A 19,565-nucleotide genomic window follows, 5' to 3' on the forward strand; every position below is an offset into this window, starting at 1 on the left:
ATCACGCGGTCGTTGCTAACTGCACCTTTGTAAGCCAAAGACTATTACTTTCACACCACCAGCCATATTAATCATAAAGGGGTGCTAATGTGAAACATTGGAAGCCCAGTACTACTATTACTCACGTTTCTTCTTACTTATTCTCCTATTTCCACCAGAATTTAAACACTTTTAATGAGCTGCAATTTTCCAGATCTGATTGTTGATATTCATGACTAGAAGTGTTTTGCTCCAGATATCATTAAGCACGTGTTCTTTCTGTCAACACTTTGCCTCAGAAGAAAAAAGGCTTATTAAAAACGCAACTCGGGTCCCTGAGTTCTTCAGTCCAGTCACACATCAGAAACCTGGGGTGTTATTCGACTCATCATCACTCTCCTGGGAGAGACATTCATGAGAATTGACCAAAAATTACTTTTTATCATCTGAGGAACATTTCAAAACTAAAGAATATTGAATCTCCTCTCTGCACTGATTCTAAAATTTTAGTTCTGACTTTTAGAGCTTTTTATGACCAATCCCCAAAATAAATTTGTGATCTTTTAACCCCTTATTCAGCTCGTTCACTTCAGTCCTCAGATCAGAACTTTTTATCCGTTCCAAGAACACATTTTAAAATTAGAGGAGGTCACGCTTTCCAGCCCATTGCCTCTCTACTATGACGCTCTACCTCCTGTTCTGCGTTTGGCCGATAGTGTTGACTCTTTTAAAAACAGCTGAAAAGATTTTGATTTAAAGAAGCTTTTAGTTGACCGGGCAGCTTGTCTTTCTTTTTAATATTTTTTTGTGTATACATTTCTTTTATTGTTCTCATTTTATCCTAACCTTTGTGTTTTAACTAATTTCATTTTGGTTTACTCCGCATTTTATTGTAAAGCACTTTGTGATTTTATCTGCAAAAAGAGCTATAGAAAAAAGATTGATTGATTGACAACAACAGGATATGTCATATAGAATCAGGAGATTTGATGGGGTTAGTATGGGGAAGACCACAGCTATGTTTTTGTTATCATCTCACTAGTGACTATTATCACGTTCCTCCATTCTTCCTGATTTCTGTCACGCTTTTGGTGTTATGCTGAATTCTGCATGCTTGCAAAGAAATGCATGCCTCATCCCACAATGCTCAGCTCATACAGGTAAAAACCCACATGGCTTCTGATATGTTTGTTGTCTCACATGTTGCATATGGGTACATATCTGATCTGGGACAGCATACTGAAGTGGCACAATTCTAGTCTGAAAATTGCAATCAATTGGATTTATATGCCCCCACAGGCTTGAAGAAATAATAACAATAAAAAAATCATTATCAGTCATTATTATTAGTTCTCATCCCTTCAGCAAGCCAGACTGAATGAAGGTGAGGTGAACACAAACCTAGGTGGGAGACAGAAACTCAAATGTAGCTGTTTAGCAGTAGATGTAGATGTATTAAAGCTGTTTTTAATGTTTTAGCTTAAAGAACGATGAAACTTAAATAGCTTGGTAGGAAAAGATTTTCTCCGCCATCCTATATTGCCCCCAGAGATTGACCTTAGCCCTTATTTTGTAGGTTGAACAAGCCACCTGTACATTTTATTTCATATTCTTTTCATATCTGGGATATTAATTCCAATGAAAAAATAAGTCTGTGCAAATTTGTGTAATGCAGTCCAGTGTTTTTGTATTGTTGCATTGGTTAGAGCTGGTAAAAATCTGTAATAAAATCTGAAAAAGATTATAGAAATTGAGCCCTACAAACTACATCTATCCTCTGCTGCCATGTTGCTTTTCTAGACGTCATTGAGCTTTTCAGAAAACTACAGTCAGTCAATACAGGAATGTAGAGTTGTAACAAACTAACATCACCACATTATCTATCTATCCGAATGATCCCACTATTCACTGTTCTAAGGAGGATTTGTTTTCAGGCCTATGTGACTAGGAACCTGCCCATACTTTGTACAAATACCAAGATAACAAAAGAGAATCAGAACTGCAGCATGCTTTGAATTTTCCACCACTGATTTTTCTTAAACAAATTCAGCTCCGTCTCCTCAGTGCCCGCTATGTTCAACTCTCCTAATTTGAATGAGGTTTTCTGACATGTTAAATTTCATCAGCATTTTTTATCGACTGGAACAGCAGGGTTTGTGCTGGCAGCTATGAGAGTTATGAAGATTGCCACGCTCTCTCACACTTTCAATCGCTTGCTTCATAAAAATCACTCACTGGTAACACTGTCACTGTTAACAGTGTCAAGATGTTATGAATTTCTAAACACATACATTTCTAAGGATTTAAGGAGCTATACTAAAGAGAGACAAACTGTTTATATCCATTTATGTGAAATGATATGCTGGTTCCTGAGACCTTCTTAGTGGACATGAGGAATGGAGGCTCCACAGTCCTTATAATGTTCTTTAAAAACTTGTTAAAGGAGAGATGCTACTTGTTTTGAATGTTTTACTAGCTTTAATTACTTGGAGCAAATCAATCTGGCTTTATGAGGAATTATAATGTATCTGTTCTCTGTGTTCTATGGATGATTAATCTCTTCAGAGATGAGCACCAACATTATAATCCCTATCAATGTTTCTACTCTGCCTTCATTCCCATTTAAACAGCTGCCAGACATTACAGAACTTACCCCATTTCTTGAACCAGTACCAACACATTTCAAGTCTCACAAGAGAATTTTATACAATGCCTACATTTGAATTTAAGCGTGTCATTAAAAAAAATAATAGTAATGATTGCGAAAATAATTAGACTCCCTTTGAGCCAAATGCGTGTGTGGCAAACGTCATTTAGACATAAGTATATGTTTACTGAGTTTTCAACCAAAGTGGAAAATGAAGACTACCATTTGGTTTTGTTTTTTTGTTGAAACCCAAAAAATGGTCACATATGTTTAGAAGACTGGTCAAATTATCGAGTAAAAACATAAGAGCGATTGATAAAAACCAAAAGATCTCACAAGCAGTCTTGATGACCTAGTTTATAAGTGCATATACTTTATAGATGATGATGTAATACACACTTACTTTGTGTGCAACAAGAGTAGAGCTTCAATTCAATGAAAAGAAATTAACCTTTAAGTATAACTTCGACAATGAGTTCCTTGACGTTGTAATTACTGGCACAAATGCAGTCTAATGCTCATTAATACATAATGTGCTTGGAAACTGAAGTATTCTGTTTGTTGTGATCTGTATTGGCATCTGTTGACGCAGACCTTACACACTGCTCCTGTTCAGAAACACCAAGAGGACAAAATAAAACAATGGGACTTCAAGTTGTCAAATTTGGCCGTAATTTATATGTGACCAACTCGCTAACTGTCAGTTCCAGACATACATAATCCACGGCACAAAAAGAATTGAAGGAACCTTTTTAATCAGTATAGCATCAAGTCAAGTGCCCCGTTAAGTGGTAGAGCGGCAACAATGAAATGACCTCCAAAACAGGAGCAGTTCTACATGTGGAGGACACTGACATGTTTTTCTGTCTCATCTTTTCTGACTTCTTCATTGGTTTTGTATCTATATGGCTAGGATCGGTGTCACTGCTGGTAGGATGAGACAATACTTGGACGCTACAGGGATTGTACAGACAGTTCCCTCCAGGATGACAGCAACATGTGCCGTTGCCAGAAGGTTATTTATGTTTCTCACTAAAGTCTCAAGAGCATGGAAGAGATTGCAGGAGATAGGCAGTTACTCTAGGAAGCTGGACTTGGCCCTATAAGGCCCTTAACCCCGTCAGTAGAGTCAGAATCAGAGTCATTTTTATTGTCCCTCGAGGGGAAATTCATTTAGCAGTATGGGAAACAGTCATCATACAAAGACAGATATACCAATAAGAACAATTAAAACATTAAAACACGACATTAACCAATCATTTTAACAGCGGTTGGTATAAAAGAAAATTTACACCTATTGCTATTGGCCTTGGAGAAGCCTATAGCGTCAGTAAGTCCGTATCTGCTCTTTTGTGTGAGGAGGAACAGGATGAGCACAGCAAAATGACCTCCATCCAGCCGCTGGTGTGATTGTTTCTAAACAAACAATAAGAAACAAACTTCACAAGGGCCAGAGGGCCAGAGGGCTAGACTACACTCTAGTGGGCCCTGTGCTTTGTACAGAAAAAAGCAGGTTTTACCTTGAGCATTTGACAGACATGAAAGGTACTCGCCTCATATAAATCTGTTAAAACAGCTCTGGCTCATTCTGTTTCAGTCCAACCAGTGTTGCCAGGTTGCACCTCAGACTGTTCAAGATCTCAGTAATACCCAGATCTGTGAGGAGATACCCCAGGATACTCCATTGTCTCATTAGAAGAAGTACAAGCGTGTGGGGGCCATACTACTGAGTACCAATTTCAGTTGCTGCAATGAAAATTGAGCAAAATGATTTAGCTTTCTGTATAATCTATTTCACTTTGATTTTGGGATTGTCTTTGAATTCAGCCCTCTGTTGGTTAATTATTTTCATTTTCATCAAATGAAATTAATTTCATCCCAAGACATTGGTTACATCATATAATTGTTTCCCATTGACATCTGATGTATTTTGAAAGAGTTCCTTTTAGTTAGTTTTTATATATTATCATATATATTTATTTCATCAGAGATTTAGTTTTGCACTGCTAAATTGTTTGCTAAAATTATTCTTTCCTAACACATTAAATAAATATCAGTAAAAACTTGGAGTGTGTCTTTAGAATCACTAAGATTTTATTATATTAACCACACACAAAATGATGATGATGATTATAATAATAATAATTATGTAACATGTGTAGTAGCAGAAAACATTTGTAATATGTTGATCAAAAATATTTTGTTGTCATAAAAGTAAAAGATTTGAACTAGACTCTTATTTTTATTAATCTTTATATTGTCCCCGGCAAAATTATGTGACGGTCGAAAAGTTCTCTGTAAGCTCAATGCTCAGAAGACTAATCAATTTAGGGGCTCTTTTTTTCTTTGTCATAACTGCTACCTTCTTGTCAAAGTCTCTCTTGAAAAATAGATTTGAATCTCCATGAGACTCATACCAGGTTAAATAAAGATTTGAAACAAATAACATAAATCAGACATCCCCATCACAATCCTTAAGCAATAGTAATAATAAAAACACACATAATGACATGCAGGGTTTGTCTCAAGTCCTTAATGTTTTCTGTATGGATACATTTGAATCTTCATACCATCAGAGCAATATCACAAGATCATAACCTGCTCGGCTGGATTCGGCCTTTATTAAGACGTGGGAGCTGTCCGTGGTTCTTAACCAATTTAAGTGGCGTTACGCCCGTGTTTGTTTGATCAACTGCGTGTCATGAACCATAACGCATTCAAAATATGTGAAACGTTGCTAAACACAGTTAAGGGCTTCTCTGACACTTCGAAGACAATTCTCTGAAGCCTTATGAAATTAGGATTGAGTTTAAAATGTATCTATCCCGCGGTTCACGCATCTACCTTCAGCGCCAATATACGATTCTGCTTCTTATTTTCTTTTCAGGGCATCCTATTTTGACCCTGCATGGCACGGCATTTTCTTGAGTAAGATGAAATGCAAAATGGTAAGGGATCAGGTTTAAAAATGTAAAAAATAAGGCTGGCTGAGAGCCTCGGAACCCACAAGGGCTAAAATTAAATTGGATGTTCTTCCTGCAGCTAATTCACAACGAAGAATACTAAGGAAGTTCTTTGTTCTTTATTTCAATTCAATTCCCAAATTCATCACTTTAATACTAGGTCTGCAAACAATCTCCATCCCACCTTTTTCAGGACTACTTTTTTCTCAATTTTCAGTTAGGTTCAGAGGTTCCTCTTTATTGGAACACTTTACCACACAATATTAGAAATGCTCGAGCACAAATAATTTCAAAAAACAAATCACAACTTTTCTGCTAACCCAGCTTAGCAAAGTTTAACATCTAATTTCCAGAACTTCTCTGCACATCCTTATCAGATTCCTGTTTTTCTAGTAATTTATGTTGTACATATCTCTGTAAATATTGTTTCATTATAGGACCACTCGACAAGAACTTATGGGTTTTTTTGGTTCCTCCTGCACATTTTTTTTCTGTTACATTGTATTTATTTCTTTTGTTGTTTCCTTTTTTTCTACATACTATTTTTGGCGATTGTATATATATATTTTTTTATGTGCAAATAAAAAAATAAAGAAGACGCTGATTCAGTAGGGAAACAAACTCCATGCAGGCATGATTGGATGTGCTTTAAGACATTTAACTACTAGAATTTGGTGCCCGCTTGGCTTTTCTGATGATGTTCATAAACAAAAGCTTTCATAATGTTTCAATTCCAAGCACACACCGGCTAGTGGTTTAGGACATTTGATTTGAGGACAGGTGGTCTGGATGTCGTCCTGAGAGATCCCTCTTCAGCTCACTGCCTTACGGTATCTGCTTTCTCACTCTGAAGAAAAAGGGTGCAAAGTTCAATGAGTGACTGATCACAAGTTTCACTAAATGGCTCCATGATGGTACATGATGCAGGCATGCTTCTCTGGCCCACTCACCTCCTCCTGCAGCAGGGACACACGCGGCCCCACACGCTCTCCCGCACCGCCGCCCTCAGGGCCGGGCTGCCCCACAGGTACACGGAGGGAGTGCACAGGGCGTTGAAACGAGCCAATATGGCAAAAACATTAGTGGCTTCGTTTCTAAATGTCAACCCCGAGCCAAGCATAAATCTGAGGACAATATTCACAAAAGAGGGGCACCATAATGCCAAAAAGCTTATGACAACGAAAATGATTATTCTCAATGATTCTCTCTTGCTGTCTCTGTCTGCGCTGGGAGGGTCTCTCTCAAGCTGATATCTGGCAATAACAAATAATTTGATAGTCATTACTACTTTGGTGAGCACGATCAATTGAAATAAGATTATGCTGAATACAAATAGCTGTACAGATTTGGAAACTGGCAACAAATTCCTAGCGAGCAAATGCGCAAAATTGTAAACCCAGCAGTAGATGTTAATGCATATCACTAACGGTCTGGTTATGAAGCGGCTGTAGATAAATGGGTGGCACACAGCGAAATAGCGATCAAACTGTGCGAACAAAAATGTCAATATATTAACGCCTAAAAGTGAGGGTAGCACATTGTACGTCCCGTTTCTAGATGGATATCCCTCCTGAACATCAAACAGACCGAGATAATACACTGAAAACCCAATCAGAGTGTCACAAATACTCGTGCTGAGCATGAAAATGAATCTGTTCTGGATGCGGAGCGCTTTGGTCGCTGAGATGGCAATAACTACTGTCCCGGCTACGAGGACCGTAGATGTGGCGAATAAAATCTGGAAAAGAAAGATTAAATAATCTTGAGGGCTGCTGAAGTCTACAGAGAAAGCTACTCCTGACGCAGAGGCTGTCGTGTTGGAGAGACGCATTGTTATTTGCTCTTGAGCACACCTGTTATTTATGTGCGTCAATTAAATCCCCTGTGGAGAGCTCTTGGGCGAAAGCTTGGTTCTTCAGTGTCTTCCTAATGCAGACGTGCATTGGGTTTAGTTAAAGCATGAGTAGAATATATTTGACATTGTTTTATTCTACTGGAAGTTTCCTTAACACTCAACAGGGACTGACTATTGTAACCGCTTGCCATTTTATTTTTTAACACTATTGTATTGAAGCCCATAGTGCTGAGAGTGACTTAAGTCATGGTCATTATCAATTAATAAAGATGCAGAACAGATCATAACTTTACTGTGGTAAATTGCATGAGCATCTCCACATCACCAATTGAACAAAGTACCCTATGTGCAAATAAATACTGTCACATGTTGGTTGAACAGGACCCAAACACAGGAGGGACGTGGAGGCAGGAGTTCCAAAAAAAAAAAGATTTATCAGGCCAAAACCAAACCAAGTAGAGCAGGGTTCACAAAAACACAAGAGCAAAACCATGACCTGACACATGGAGGGAGGAAACAGTACGGACCAGCAGGGAGGAATTAAGGGAAAGACAAGACCAGACATACACAGAAGGGCTGACGAGACACAGGTGCAGACAATCAGGGGTGATGGGATCCAGGGAAGTCCAGACAGAAGTGAAACACAAAGACACGGGTTTCAAAATAAAACAGGAAATAAATAACCAAACCGTGACACATTTACTCATTCTTTTGATAACTAATTCTAAATAGTTTCATTATCAGCTTCCACAAACTAACAGAAATATTTATAATCAGTATTTTTTTACATTTGAGATCTGTGTAAACAGAATAAACGAAAGCATTAGCACAGCTGCATGCAGCAACTCTGCATTATGACAGTGTAAACGGTCCATCCATTTCGACCAGGCTGCTGAGACAGAAATGGAGGATAGAGGGAAGGATCGGGTATTAGTTTCCCTAACTCAACCCTGAAGTGATTCTGTTTTTTTTTTCTTTTTTTTTTTTTAATCACCCCAAATGTGTCATGTTAAAATCCCAGGTGTTACATTGGGTGTTCAGTATAGATACAACAACAAAAAGTGTGTTTAAGTCAACAGTGTATAAATACACTGTCACTTGTGCTGTTACACACAGTAGATACACACAGATATACACACATACAGTGTTTAGTGATTCTGATTTTAAAGTTACTTGCATCACTTTTGTACACAGAAAGATTTGAACTGTTATGACAGTGTATATGAGACTGGTGGCTGCTTGGGTGGAAAAATGTCAGGGCTGATTTTGTTTTGTCCTTTATTTGATACCTCTTCCTCATGTGACCAAATAAAACAAGTACCAAGCCGAGAAATCTAGAAGTACCGCTGGAAAATGTCCGTTTTTTTTGCAAGTACATCTCTGTAGATGTGCGTCTGATCTATCAAGCTAATAAGACTGACAAGAAAAAAACCGACAAAAAACAACAACAAAAAACAGGCCTTTTGGTTATCTTGTTCTTTACAAAAGGTTGGATATGTTAATATTTTTTGTGGGTTTTTTTCAAACTACAAATGTGGGCAACTAATTAGCATATCAATTACTATTCCAATTGTATGTAGGACTTGATCAAACAAAGTTATTTTAATTAAGATTGACATAAATTACTCTTTTATATATCTCCAATCATACATAGTCACAAATTTCAGTTTTTAAATTGAAATCCAATTTAAATATTCATCAAGTGATTTTAAAATTTGAATCAGGTGTGTCATGATTTTGAGTTTATGTCACGGTTTTGGGATTTTTCCACAGTTTTGGTATTTAGATCCTTGTTTTATTTTGAAACCCCATGTCCTTGTGTTTAAGTTATGTTTGACTTCCTTTGTTTCCATCTGCTCTGATTGTCTGCACCTGTGTCTCGTAGAGCCTTCTGTTTATATCTTGTCTTGTCTTTCATTGCTCCCCGTTGGTCTGTACTGTTTCCACCCTCCATGTGTCAGGTCAGAGCTTCTTCTTTTTTTTATAAAGTTAAAACAAATTGGAAGTTCTGTCTCCTTGTCTCTCCTGCCTCTGGGTCCTACTCAGCCTCGTCTTGACAGGTGTAAAGCTGTGCTTTTCTCTGTGGGTCTTGAGTTTTTTTTTGGATAGTTTTCCTTCATTTGGATTCAGGCAAACCCAGCAACATTTGGACAAAAATAAATGAAGATGGTTCAATATATTCAAGGAAATATTTTCCTTAAAGTTCTGAAATATATATATATAAATTATTATCTTTTTATGCTTAGTTACTGGCCCTTTCACTGTAACCTATTTAATTATAGTAACTTCTACACACAGTCTTCTATAACAGCTTCCTTTTTTGGTGGATGCATCCTAGTTTTACTTAAACGTTCTGCTGACAACAGATATGATATGAGCAAAAAAAAAAATCAGGGTAAAATGCAATTCTTTTTTTTTTTCAACATTTGAAATTTTTTGGGATATTTTGTCCCAGAATTAATTTACATATTATAGCATATTCCATCTCTTAAAAAAAAAAGATACCATGTCAGATTATTACGGGATTGAGAGCTGCCACCTCAGTGAATAAATAATGTGAACATTTATTATATAAAAAAACATATATATTGTTTTTCATGTTTGAACAATATATCAGGTTATTGCATTAGACATGTTTATCAAGTCGTAACGAAAAACGTTTCACCTTTGTACAATATATGATCACGTTATTACAATATACATATTCATCATGTTACAACAAAAAAATACGTTCTTACAATATGTATTTTTGTTGTTGTAACGTGATGAATATATATTGTAATTATATATTATTCAAACATGAAAGATATATTGTTAGAACATTAACATTTGCCATTATAAAGTGACATGGTTTTAATATTCTTATAAACCATACAGGGTACTACACTTCTGTAGATTACAGTATACCTAAAGGCCAAAAATGAAAGATATTTAAGAACAGGTCCTTGTTTGTTTTTCTATCTTTTTTCAGCCACTCTAAGTTTTGAAGTCTTAAACACAAGTAGACTCTTGTAAAGAAAGAGAAGATGAAACGAGGGAAAAAAAAAATAAAAAAAACAACTTCTAAATGCCTCGGTTTCAAGGATAAAAACTCGTACATACTTTATATTCTGATCAACGTGAATAGAGTATAGTACGCAGATGATCGTCTCACAAACAAACAAACAAATCAGGTATACTCTTTTGTAAATAAATAAATAAATGCAATTTATCGAACCTAATATATTAGGATTTCTCTTTCATTATTTCAGTATTAAGACGGCATTGAACGACAATTTATTTCGATCAGGTAATTTGAGGTGGAAAAATGTCTGTTACGTGACCAGCAAATTAGTAATGTGTAAAAACAACTATGGAGTCTTCGTGATTTAAGATTTGAAAAAGCAATCTATCCTGTGTCCAGTAAGGGCTGACTTGTACATCCATGAAGAGGCTGAAAACCAATCAGGCCGCCAGCGAGTGTTTTAATGCGCCAAGTTGGCGATTGGCCCTGGAGAGAAGGGAGGGGGAAAACAAAAGTTTAAGTACATTTTTCGCTGATAACACAAATAACGTGTTTCATAAAGAGCAGATAGCAGATGATCCAAATAAACAAAACATGATTTTGGCACAAACACATCCTGCAGTTGTGGTAGGAAATAAGTATGGAGAGTGGTTAGGAACGTTTTTATAAATGCTATATATTCAATTCATGTTGCAATTAAGAGATGAATGAAAAATAAGATTTATAATAAAAAAAGATAAAAAATAATCCATAATGATAGCATATAAATACATCTTTGACCATCACAATAACGTGCAGACTCTTTACACAACAGCAACCCTTCCTCACCTCCTTTTCCAACACCTCCACACCTGAGAGAAGAGCGTCGCCCTGAGCGCACTGCTCCCTCTCAGGTACAGGATCGGGGTCAGGGCGGCGTTGACTCGGGGCAAAATGCGAAGAGGATCCGTGCCATCATTCTTAAAGGTGTAGCATGGCGCAGAAATCAAATAACAAGCAATCATATAACAAAACAAAGGGAGCCAGGCCCCCAGGAAAAAGCCGGCCACCACCAGTATGAGCCGCACCGATGACCTCTTGCTGTCCCTCTCCTCGGAGGGAGGCTCTCTCCCCATGTGGAAAGTGGCGATGATGAACAGTCTCACATTCAGGCCGATCATTATGCCCACTGTCACTATGTTCCCCGCAAACGAACCGATGCTCACGATCTGAAGGGCCACTCCAGCTTGAACCAAGTTGGTAGCAGCCACGATGCAGAAAGCATAGAGCCAGTAGCAGACGATGACCACCAGGGTCCTGTTGCGGGTCATGCGCTGGCCGTATTTGAAGGGGGACGCGACCGCGTGGTACCGGTCTGCCTGCGCAGCCAGGATGGCCATGAAAGACAGGCCCAGAAATGTGGGCACGATGTGAAAGGTTCCGGTGGGGGACCGAAAACTGTCCCTCACATCCAGGACGCCTACATAGTAGTAAGAAACGCCGGTGCAGATGTCACTGAGGCAGGTACTCAGCATGTACATGAAGCGGTTCTCGCCGCGCAGCGCGCTGCTCAGCAGGATGGAGACGGACACGGACACGTTCAGGAAAATAATAGCTGCGGCCAGAAAAACGCTGAAAAGAAACATCAACACATTGCCAAAGCTGTTGAGTGGCAGAACAGGGGAGAAAACAAGGCTAACGTTTGTCATCGGTGCGGAGAAAGATGTGTTTTTGCTCAGGTCTTCATGGCACAGAAGAGACCTGCAGCAATACAGCTGTACGTTTTACAGCAGAGGAGGGTCATTGTGATCCCACTTATGTAGGAAACTCAGGCTGTGGGAAGGCGGCGACCTGGGTGACTCTAATTCCCACTGATAACAAAGTTTACAGGCTCATGAAAAGAAAAAAGCCAAGCAAGAAAGATGCACACTAAGGTTACCAACTTTATGAATGCAGTAACGGGGATACATGTTATCGATCTTTTTCTCTAAAGTTACTTAGACGTGATCATTACTGTTTTGATTTTCAGTGCAGACTTCAGATATAACCAAATGAACAATATATTCATCCTATTTTCCTCATAGAAACATTTGTCTTCATCTCATTCTGAGCACTAAGGCCTCCAAAATTACAATTACAAAACAACATTGAATGGTTGGACATTGAATGTTAGACACACCCTCAGAGACAACAAATAGGAAAAAAAGACAGAGTTAATTAAAAAAACATAAATAAAGAAAATTGGGATTAAAAAAATACTTCAACAAAATGTCCAAAATTATTTAAGAAGAACTAAAGATAAAATAGATGTCAGGCACAATTTGTGCCACAAATTGAATCTCTTACTTAAGACAAGGATCACTACTATTTAACTTTCATAATCTGCCTCTCTTGATTAAATTAAAAAACAACTTTTTCCCAGCTTCTCTTTTATTCTGAGGGAGACAGTAGTTGTAGAGCATCTGAAATTATATATCAGAGAACATATCTACCGCAAAGGCTACTTAACAATCAACAAATAACCTTAAGTTTACAAGCTCATGAAAAGAAAGAAATAAACGCAGTTTGATTATCAGAATACTATTTGTCTTTAAAAGTCAGCTTAATGTTTTATGAATCAGTTAGCTGTTAAAACAGCTGGTAATCCATGATTTTTTTTAAAGTCATTTAGAATGAATTGAGATATTCAAACGAGGATAAAACATAGTAAACACATTGTCCAAACAGTATTTGTAAGAACCAGGTTTATTAAAGTGATTTGTTTAATCATATAGTATAGTCCAGAGACAAACTAATTGGCACAATTTAGAAATTTTATATACGGAACAAATAAACTGAAGATGGTGTAAGAGAGGTTTGAACTTTGAAGCCTATAATTTTTCCTCGTAAAGTGTGGAACCATGTTGCAAATGGACAGAATAAGCAAGCCCGGGAGGCTGACCGGAACATGGCCCCCTTATGTCAACTGCAGTTAACCATTTTAGCTTTGCTGACTGTGATGCGAATTAATATCAGTTACTTTACAATCATTTTCATCAAATCTGGCCAAACATCCTCATTTCAAGTGTTGCTTTAACAGCATCCAAAACAGTGATGCCAGAGCTGAAACAAGGCCGAGCAGAGCTCCTGTGGACCAAGGGGCCACCTCACATTCAGGTTGAGGCTCATGCTGAACTAATTCGTTGCAGTTCCTCGACTGACCGCTAGAGGCTGGCTCTGAAAGCGAGTTCAGTCTCCATTGACTCATGTTAAAATGTCACATTTTAGGGCAGAAATACACATATTTACACCCTGGTTAAAAAAACTTTTTGGTCTCGATTGTTTGATTTCACATCCATGACAACTCTGAGTGGGGTTTTTTTTCATTTCATTTTTTTTTTTTCATGCCACGAGAGTTAATATATGAAGCATTACATTTATTTCTAATATGATAAATATTACACTGGCTCAGCCATTGGAAAGACGTTAACACTTCCTCATCTGTAATCATGCAAGGAACTGGGAGCATAGCTCACTTTTATGGAAATGTGGTGGGCATGTCCCCATCAACTTCTCAAGCAACATGCTGCACCCATGCCAAGGAAACCTGGCTTCAGAACCGCTCTCCAGAAACCAATGGGTCACATGATCTAATGTTTCATCCATTGTTTTATAGGTCTTAGCTAAGCTCTGTCTTCGAACCCTGCAGGCCAACCCTCAGTCAATCAAAGCAGTCTTTTGGCATAATTAACCCTTTAATGCCTGACATGTGATATAATACAGTCGTTATGGATCAATCTGGCCATGGAGACCACAACCTTTATTTATTTTTTATTTTTTTCACCAAGCTGTAATTTTTTTTCCTGCTGCAAAGATTGGACAATTTCACGCGAGGGACGACGGAGATTGACTTGCTTTGAGCGCCATCCCTCAGACACAATAGCAAAAAAAGTTAGTTAAACCAGAGTTCAAGTTAAACCAAAGAAAGTGGAAAGAGAGAGTGATAAACAAAAAAGACACACACACACACACACACACACACACACACACACACACACACACACACACACACACACACACACACACACACACACACACACACACACACACACACACACACACGCACGCTGGGTCATATTCTAGATTCAGATTATCAGAATGTTCTATAATCAAAACAGGGAAAGTACAATATTTCAAACGTTGAAATGTTGAGCACCAACTTTAATAAATAAATGTCATTGACAGTTACCGAGTAAAAAGTGGTTAAGAATTAACACCACTTTACAGTATTATGTGGTTGACACACTGAAAAATAAAAATATTTTTTTTTTACAAATATTATACATCTTAAATGGAATTTTACCTACATTTTGCAGTGTTTGTTTAAATAATGACGTACAAATGATGCACAAACAAAAAGATAACTATTAAATCAAACCATGACAGGCCCTGCAGATAAAAGCAAAGGTTTAAAACTCATTTTCTTTTATCAAATAACAGAGTGAAGTACATGAAACCATATGAATATGAGAAACTGTAAAAGTAAAATTTGGCCTGTGCCAGCCCTGTGATGACTAATAAGCCAAAATTATAAACATTAAAAGCGTATTATTTTTACTTGTTTACGTGTCTTGAACTTTAACTCATGAGTCTGGACTTTTCTATGACTGTTAATCTGATTGTTGCTATTTCTGCGGGATCAAATTTAAATTTGTGAATCCCAGTATTGAGATTTAAAATGAATGAACCTTGCTCACAATTTAGTAAGGTCTGCATGATTTATGTGCACAGTTATATAATACAATGAGTTGTGTTTTTTTTATGCGCGTCCTACTTTGCTCTCCGTCTCCTTCATAGACTCATCGAGTTCTTTCGTCTCTATCTTTAAACTCGGCATATAAGGACATTTTCCATGTCTTTAAGCGTTCAGTAGTCTGTCCTGAAATAAATCTTGGAGGAAAAATTGAAGGTTTTGACCGAAAACTACTCATAACGTTGCGCATATGGTTTGAATCTGACGACACCGTTTATTCATCGTTCTTATTTTTTTTCCGACCTGAGCCTATAGGCATTTTGTGCTGTATGTTTTGGTCTTACAGCAGTTCTAAAAATACGGCATTAAGAAAATTGTTTTGAAGGAAATGGCATCAATCAACATAAGAGTTATATTCATTATACTGCGTGATAAGTATTTGATTCGTGTCCCTAAACAAAATTTCTCCCCAAACAGGCTGTCATATAGCGGCATATGGGCATACATCAGTAAAATCATATAGCCTAAGCAGCAAACACCGAAGCAGGGGTTGTAATAAGAAAATCAAGTCAAATATGACCTATAGGTCATATTTACATTATATGTTTTACTAAAACATAATGCTGTATATTAATTCTAAATATCCGAATTTCCCCACTCAATGGCTCATCTTATAATTTCCTAACTCAGTGGCAAACACATTTAAATTGAACCCTTATATTCAACCTGATGAAATCCTGCTAACAAAGAAAAGAAAAGTTCATTAACAGTCATTATGATTCAGAATGAAGTAAAGTGACTATAAGATGACTTAACACCTTTAACTCATTGGATGATGTCGATGCGCAGAAAATGGCTCTGCGTTGATTTAACGCGGAACCATAATTTAGGCTTTAAAAAGAGAAATGGACAGAAACTCATGAAAAGGCAGGGTTGAGACTCCCCCCGGGCCTGCGGCCGGGGCAGACCCTCCGCCACACCGCCGTCCACACGGCGGCCCGCAGCGCCGGGCTGCCCCAGATGTACACGGCCGGGGTCACCAGTGCGTTCAGGCGCGCCATGGTGGCGAACAAGTTCGTGGCTTCGTTTCTGGACCTCAGCCCCTTTCTAGTCAGCTGTCTGACGATGATGTTGACGAAGGAAGGACACCACAGAGCCAAGAAACTAATGACCACAAACACGATGATGCGCAGCGACTCCCTGTCTGCGCTGGGGCCCTCCCTCACCAGATGACTCCTGGCTATGATGTACAATTTAACTGTCATGGTCACTTTTACCAGTACTATAATCTGTAGAGTCATGACACCAAAGGCGTTGATCTGAGCCGCCTTTGAGATAGGCACCATGTTCTGCACGGTGAGGATGGAGTATGTGTAAATCCAACAAAACGCGCAAATAGCAAAGACAGCAGACCTTGTGACGTAGCGGTTGTAAAAGAATGGGTGGCACACAGCAAAATAGCGGTCAAACTGAGCAAAGAGGAAAGTTAACACATTAACACCTAGAAATGAAGGTAAAATGTAGAAGGTGCCGTTTCTGGAGGGGTAGCCCTCTTGGACGTCGAAGAGGCCCAGGTAGTAGACCGAGAGGCCGGTCAGGGTGTCACTGATGCTCGTGTTCAGCATGAACATGAAGCGGTTCTGGCCTCGCAGGGACCGCGTGGACAGGATCCCGACGGCCACCGAGCCGGCGACCAGCACGGCGCTCGTCGCGAACAGGATGTGGAAGATGAAGATGAGGAAGTCCTCCGGGCTGTCGAAGTTCACCGACAGAGGGATGGTGGTGTTCAGGAGCATCCTGACACTCCACCAAGAGCCCAGCCTCCACTGTTACTGTATTTATACACTAACTGTTCTGCAAATACCTCTATTCTCCTGGGGAAATGGGCCTCGAGACAAACAGTTCGTGTTTACAGACGTATGGAAACAAAAGGTACTCATTTTCATCCAATTTTGTTCTTTATGCCCAATTTTCAATGAGGTTTTTCAAATGAATAAAACATTCACTTACGTATTTCAAAGACATTTACTATGACCCATGGACATTTTGCAAAATAATAAGTTTCGTAACCAAATATGCATACATTTTTTCTAATTATCTTTATATCATTTTGTAGTTTTCCAGTCTTTTATACAGGTTTATCAACATCGGCTGTCTGTCCCCAATGACCGCACTGATAAAGGTTAAATGAATGCGTCCTGTTGCCACTAGAGGGAGCAATTGTTTGGCTCTTGCTGAAAGCTGTTAATACTAAAGCCCTTTGACTGTAGAAGTATTGTTAGTTTTCATTTTTACGTATTTACTTCTCTTATTTATTTTTGACACCTCGAAACTCTCTTTTTCTAAATACTTTGGCAATAATTTGAAGTCAACATTCTTTAATATGTAATGTCTTCAGTTTCAAAGACGATAAAATAGTTGCACACCGTAACAGAACCTCCACCAAGCTTGACTGTAACTCCAATGTTGTTTTGTTCTCTGGTCCTCATTTGTCTTCAAATGTGAGGTACTCAGAATTTAGGTGTAATCATTATTCCTGGAAGACATGTAAACTACTGTGTGCAGGCTGGGATAGTGAGCGATGGGCCCTGAAGTTTTATGAAAGAGTATTTGATCAAACATACTGTACATTTGGTGTGAGAAGAGAGGTGCTGGTTCTCAAATATGTACATTTAAAACCAGTCACAATGTTACTTCAAATAAAAAAAAAACGTCATATAACATGTCATATTGCATATGATTTTGCCTGCCCGTGCAGCATGTCTGTGTAGGCTCCATCAGAAATAAAAGTGGGCTTGAAGTGGGCAAAAGGGTTCCTTATGGTTTCAGTATCATGGGCCCCAAATCCAAAGTCTGTGGGCCAAATATATGGGATCAATAATGGATACAAGTGGACTGAATGGGCATGGTCTTAGAAAGGGGGACATTTTGTCCATCCATTACAATTTTAGTAACATATTTCCAACACTAGAAATTAACCAAAAACAATTTAGAATTTAGAAAAACCGAGGCACTCAAGAAGTTAGAAAAATATAAAAGGCCTTTATTAAATCATGGCTTAGAAAAAGTTAAAATGCCAACATGTTTTGGCCATGTAGGCCTTCCTCAAGGCAGATAACAAAGACAGAGGGGTCTCCTTCAGGCAGCTCTTTAAACACAGGTGAGAAGTCACATGATCAGCTCAGGTAAGCAGTCACATGGTCAACTCAGGTGGTATCTATTAACCTGGTAGAAACAAACAGGCATATCAATCAGATGCAGAGGAGACCAAACAACCAATCAGCATAAGTAGCAAAGAAAGTAACAAACAGCAACACAAACAGTAATAATACAAAAGACAATCAAAATAGAAATTATAAAGTAACACTTTTCAAATGCTTTGAAGGCTAAAGAAAACCTCCCAAATGTTTCAAAGCAGGAAAATGGACCAAATTAGAAAAATGTTTCAAGGAAATCTTCTAAAGTTTTAGGCCTTTTATATTTTTCTAACTTCTTGAGTGCCTCGGTTTTTCTAAATTGTTTTTTAAATCTTTTGGATCCCCATGCCGAAGAGCACCTGAAGTATACTTTTTATACACCCAGCAGCACTCCATGCGTTTGTAGTTGCACTATAAATTAACCGGTTGAGCCTCACCTTAAATCCAGGTGGTCAACCACAGGTACCACTCCATAGAACCTGCAGAAAAAACCCACGTGAGAGCTTTATAGCTCATGGCAACATATAATTCATACAAGTCGTTCCAAATCATGGCTGAACTACAGCTGTGTTGTGTTTTTGTTTTTTAATTACAGCTGTTTAATATGAGCTCTTCCGTCCAACAACACACTGCATCTGTGAGCAGCTGTTAATCCAAATTCTGATTCTCATTCGCACCTTCAATCACAAAACACGCCTGCCCTTTCATTTTTAGCTAAGCAATTCTTAATTACCTCCACATTGTCCAAGTTGTGACCTTCCATAGCATCTATGAAAAATAACCCATGACATGCTTTTGGCTTTTTCCAATATAATCCTGTGTAGTTTTTGGACTATTATGACCACATGCCTCCTAGAAATGTGTTTAACTGTAGGCCCTGTGCACTCTGACTCACCACAATACAATGTCCACCTACACTAAAACAGTCCAACCCCAGCAATAACGAGACCAAAACATCCCTGTTGTTTTACAACATGAAATCTATTTTTATTATTATTGTTATTTTTTAAAGATGCATATTCACAGCAAGAAATTATGGTTTCACTCCTGACTATTGCAAAGTTAACTTTTGTCTTTTTGTCTCTTTTTTCAGTATAATCTACATTGTTCTTGGAGCCCTTTCTTGCTTTAGTGTAGTTCAGGCTGGTATCACCACTCAGTCTGAGGCTCTTTTCATGTCCTCTAGGGTGTTTATTCTGCATTTAGCAC

General features: G+C 38.2%; 3 protein-coding genes across 3 annotated transcripts; all 3 read right to left on the minus strand.

Moving 5' to 3' along the window:
• Positions 1–6,535: 6,535 nt before the first annotated feature.
• LOC133451122 (trace amine-associated receptor 3-like) lies at positions 6,536–7,420 on the minus strand. The gene has a single exon (XM_061730067.1). It carries the CDS (start codon positions 7,418–7,420, stop codon positions 6,536–6,538), a length of 885 nt encoding a protein of 294 aa, XP_061586051.1.
• A 3,852-nt stretch (positions 7,421–11,272) lies between these two features.
• LOC133451283 (melanocortin receptor 4-like) lies at positions 11,273–12,136 on the minus strand. Its single transcript, XM_061730253.1, has one exon. The coding sequence runs from the start codon at positions 12,134–12,136 to the stop codon at positions 11,273–11,275; it is 864 nt and encodes a 287-aa protein (XP_061586237.1).
• A 3,940-nt stretch (positions 12,137–16,076) lies between these two features.
• LOC133451284 (C5a anaphylatoxin chemotactic receptor 1-like) lies at positions 16,077–16,955 on the minus strand. Its single transcript, XM_061730254.1, has one exon. It carries the CDS (start codon positions 16,953–16,955, stop codon positions 16,077–16,079), a length of 879 nt encoding a protein of 292 aa, XP_061586238.1.
• Between the last annotated feature and the right edge of the window lie 2,610 nt (positions 16,956–19,565).

This window comes from Cololabis saira, chromosome 9, assembly GCF_033807715.1.
Source record: "Cololabis saira isolate AMF1-May2022 chromosome 9, fColSai1.1, whole genome shotgun sequence".
In the NCBI taxonomy this organism is placed as follows: domain Eukaryota; kingdom Metazoa; phylum Chordata; class Actinopteri; order Beloniformes; family Belonidae; genus Cololabis; species Cololabis saira.

Bases quoted from the DNA above. Each gene is read 5' to 3' on its own strand.
- LOC133451284 (XM_061730254.1), bottom strand. From the start codon at position 16,955: ATGCTCCTGAACACCACCATCCCTCTGTCGGTGAACTTCGACAGCCCG.
- LOC133451283 (XM_061730253.1), bottom strand. From the start codon at position 12,136: ATGACAAACGTTAGCCTTGTTTTCTCCCCTGTTCTGCCACTCAACAGC.
- LOC133451122 (XM_061730067.1), bottom strand. From the start codon at position 7,420: ATGCGTCTCTCCAACACGACAGCCTCTGCGTCAGGAGTAGCTTTCTCT.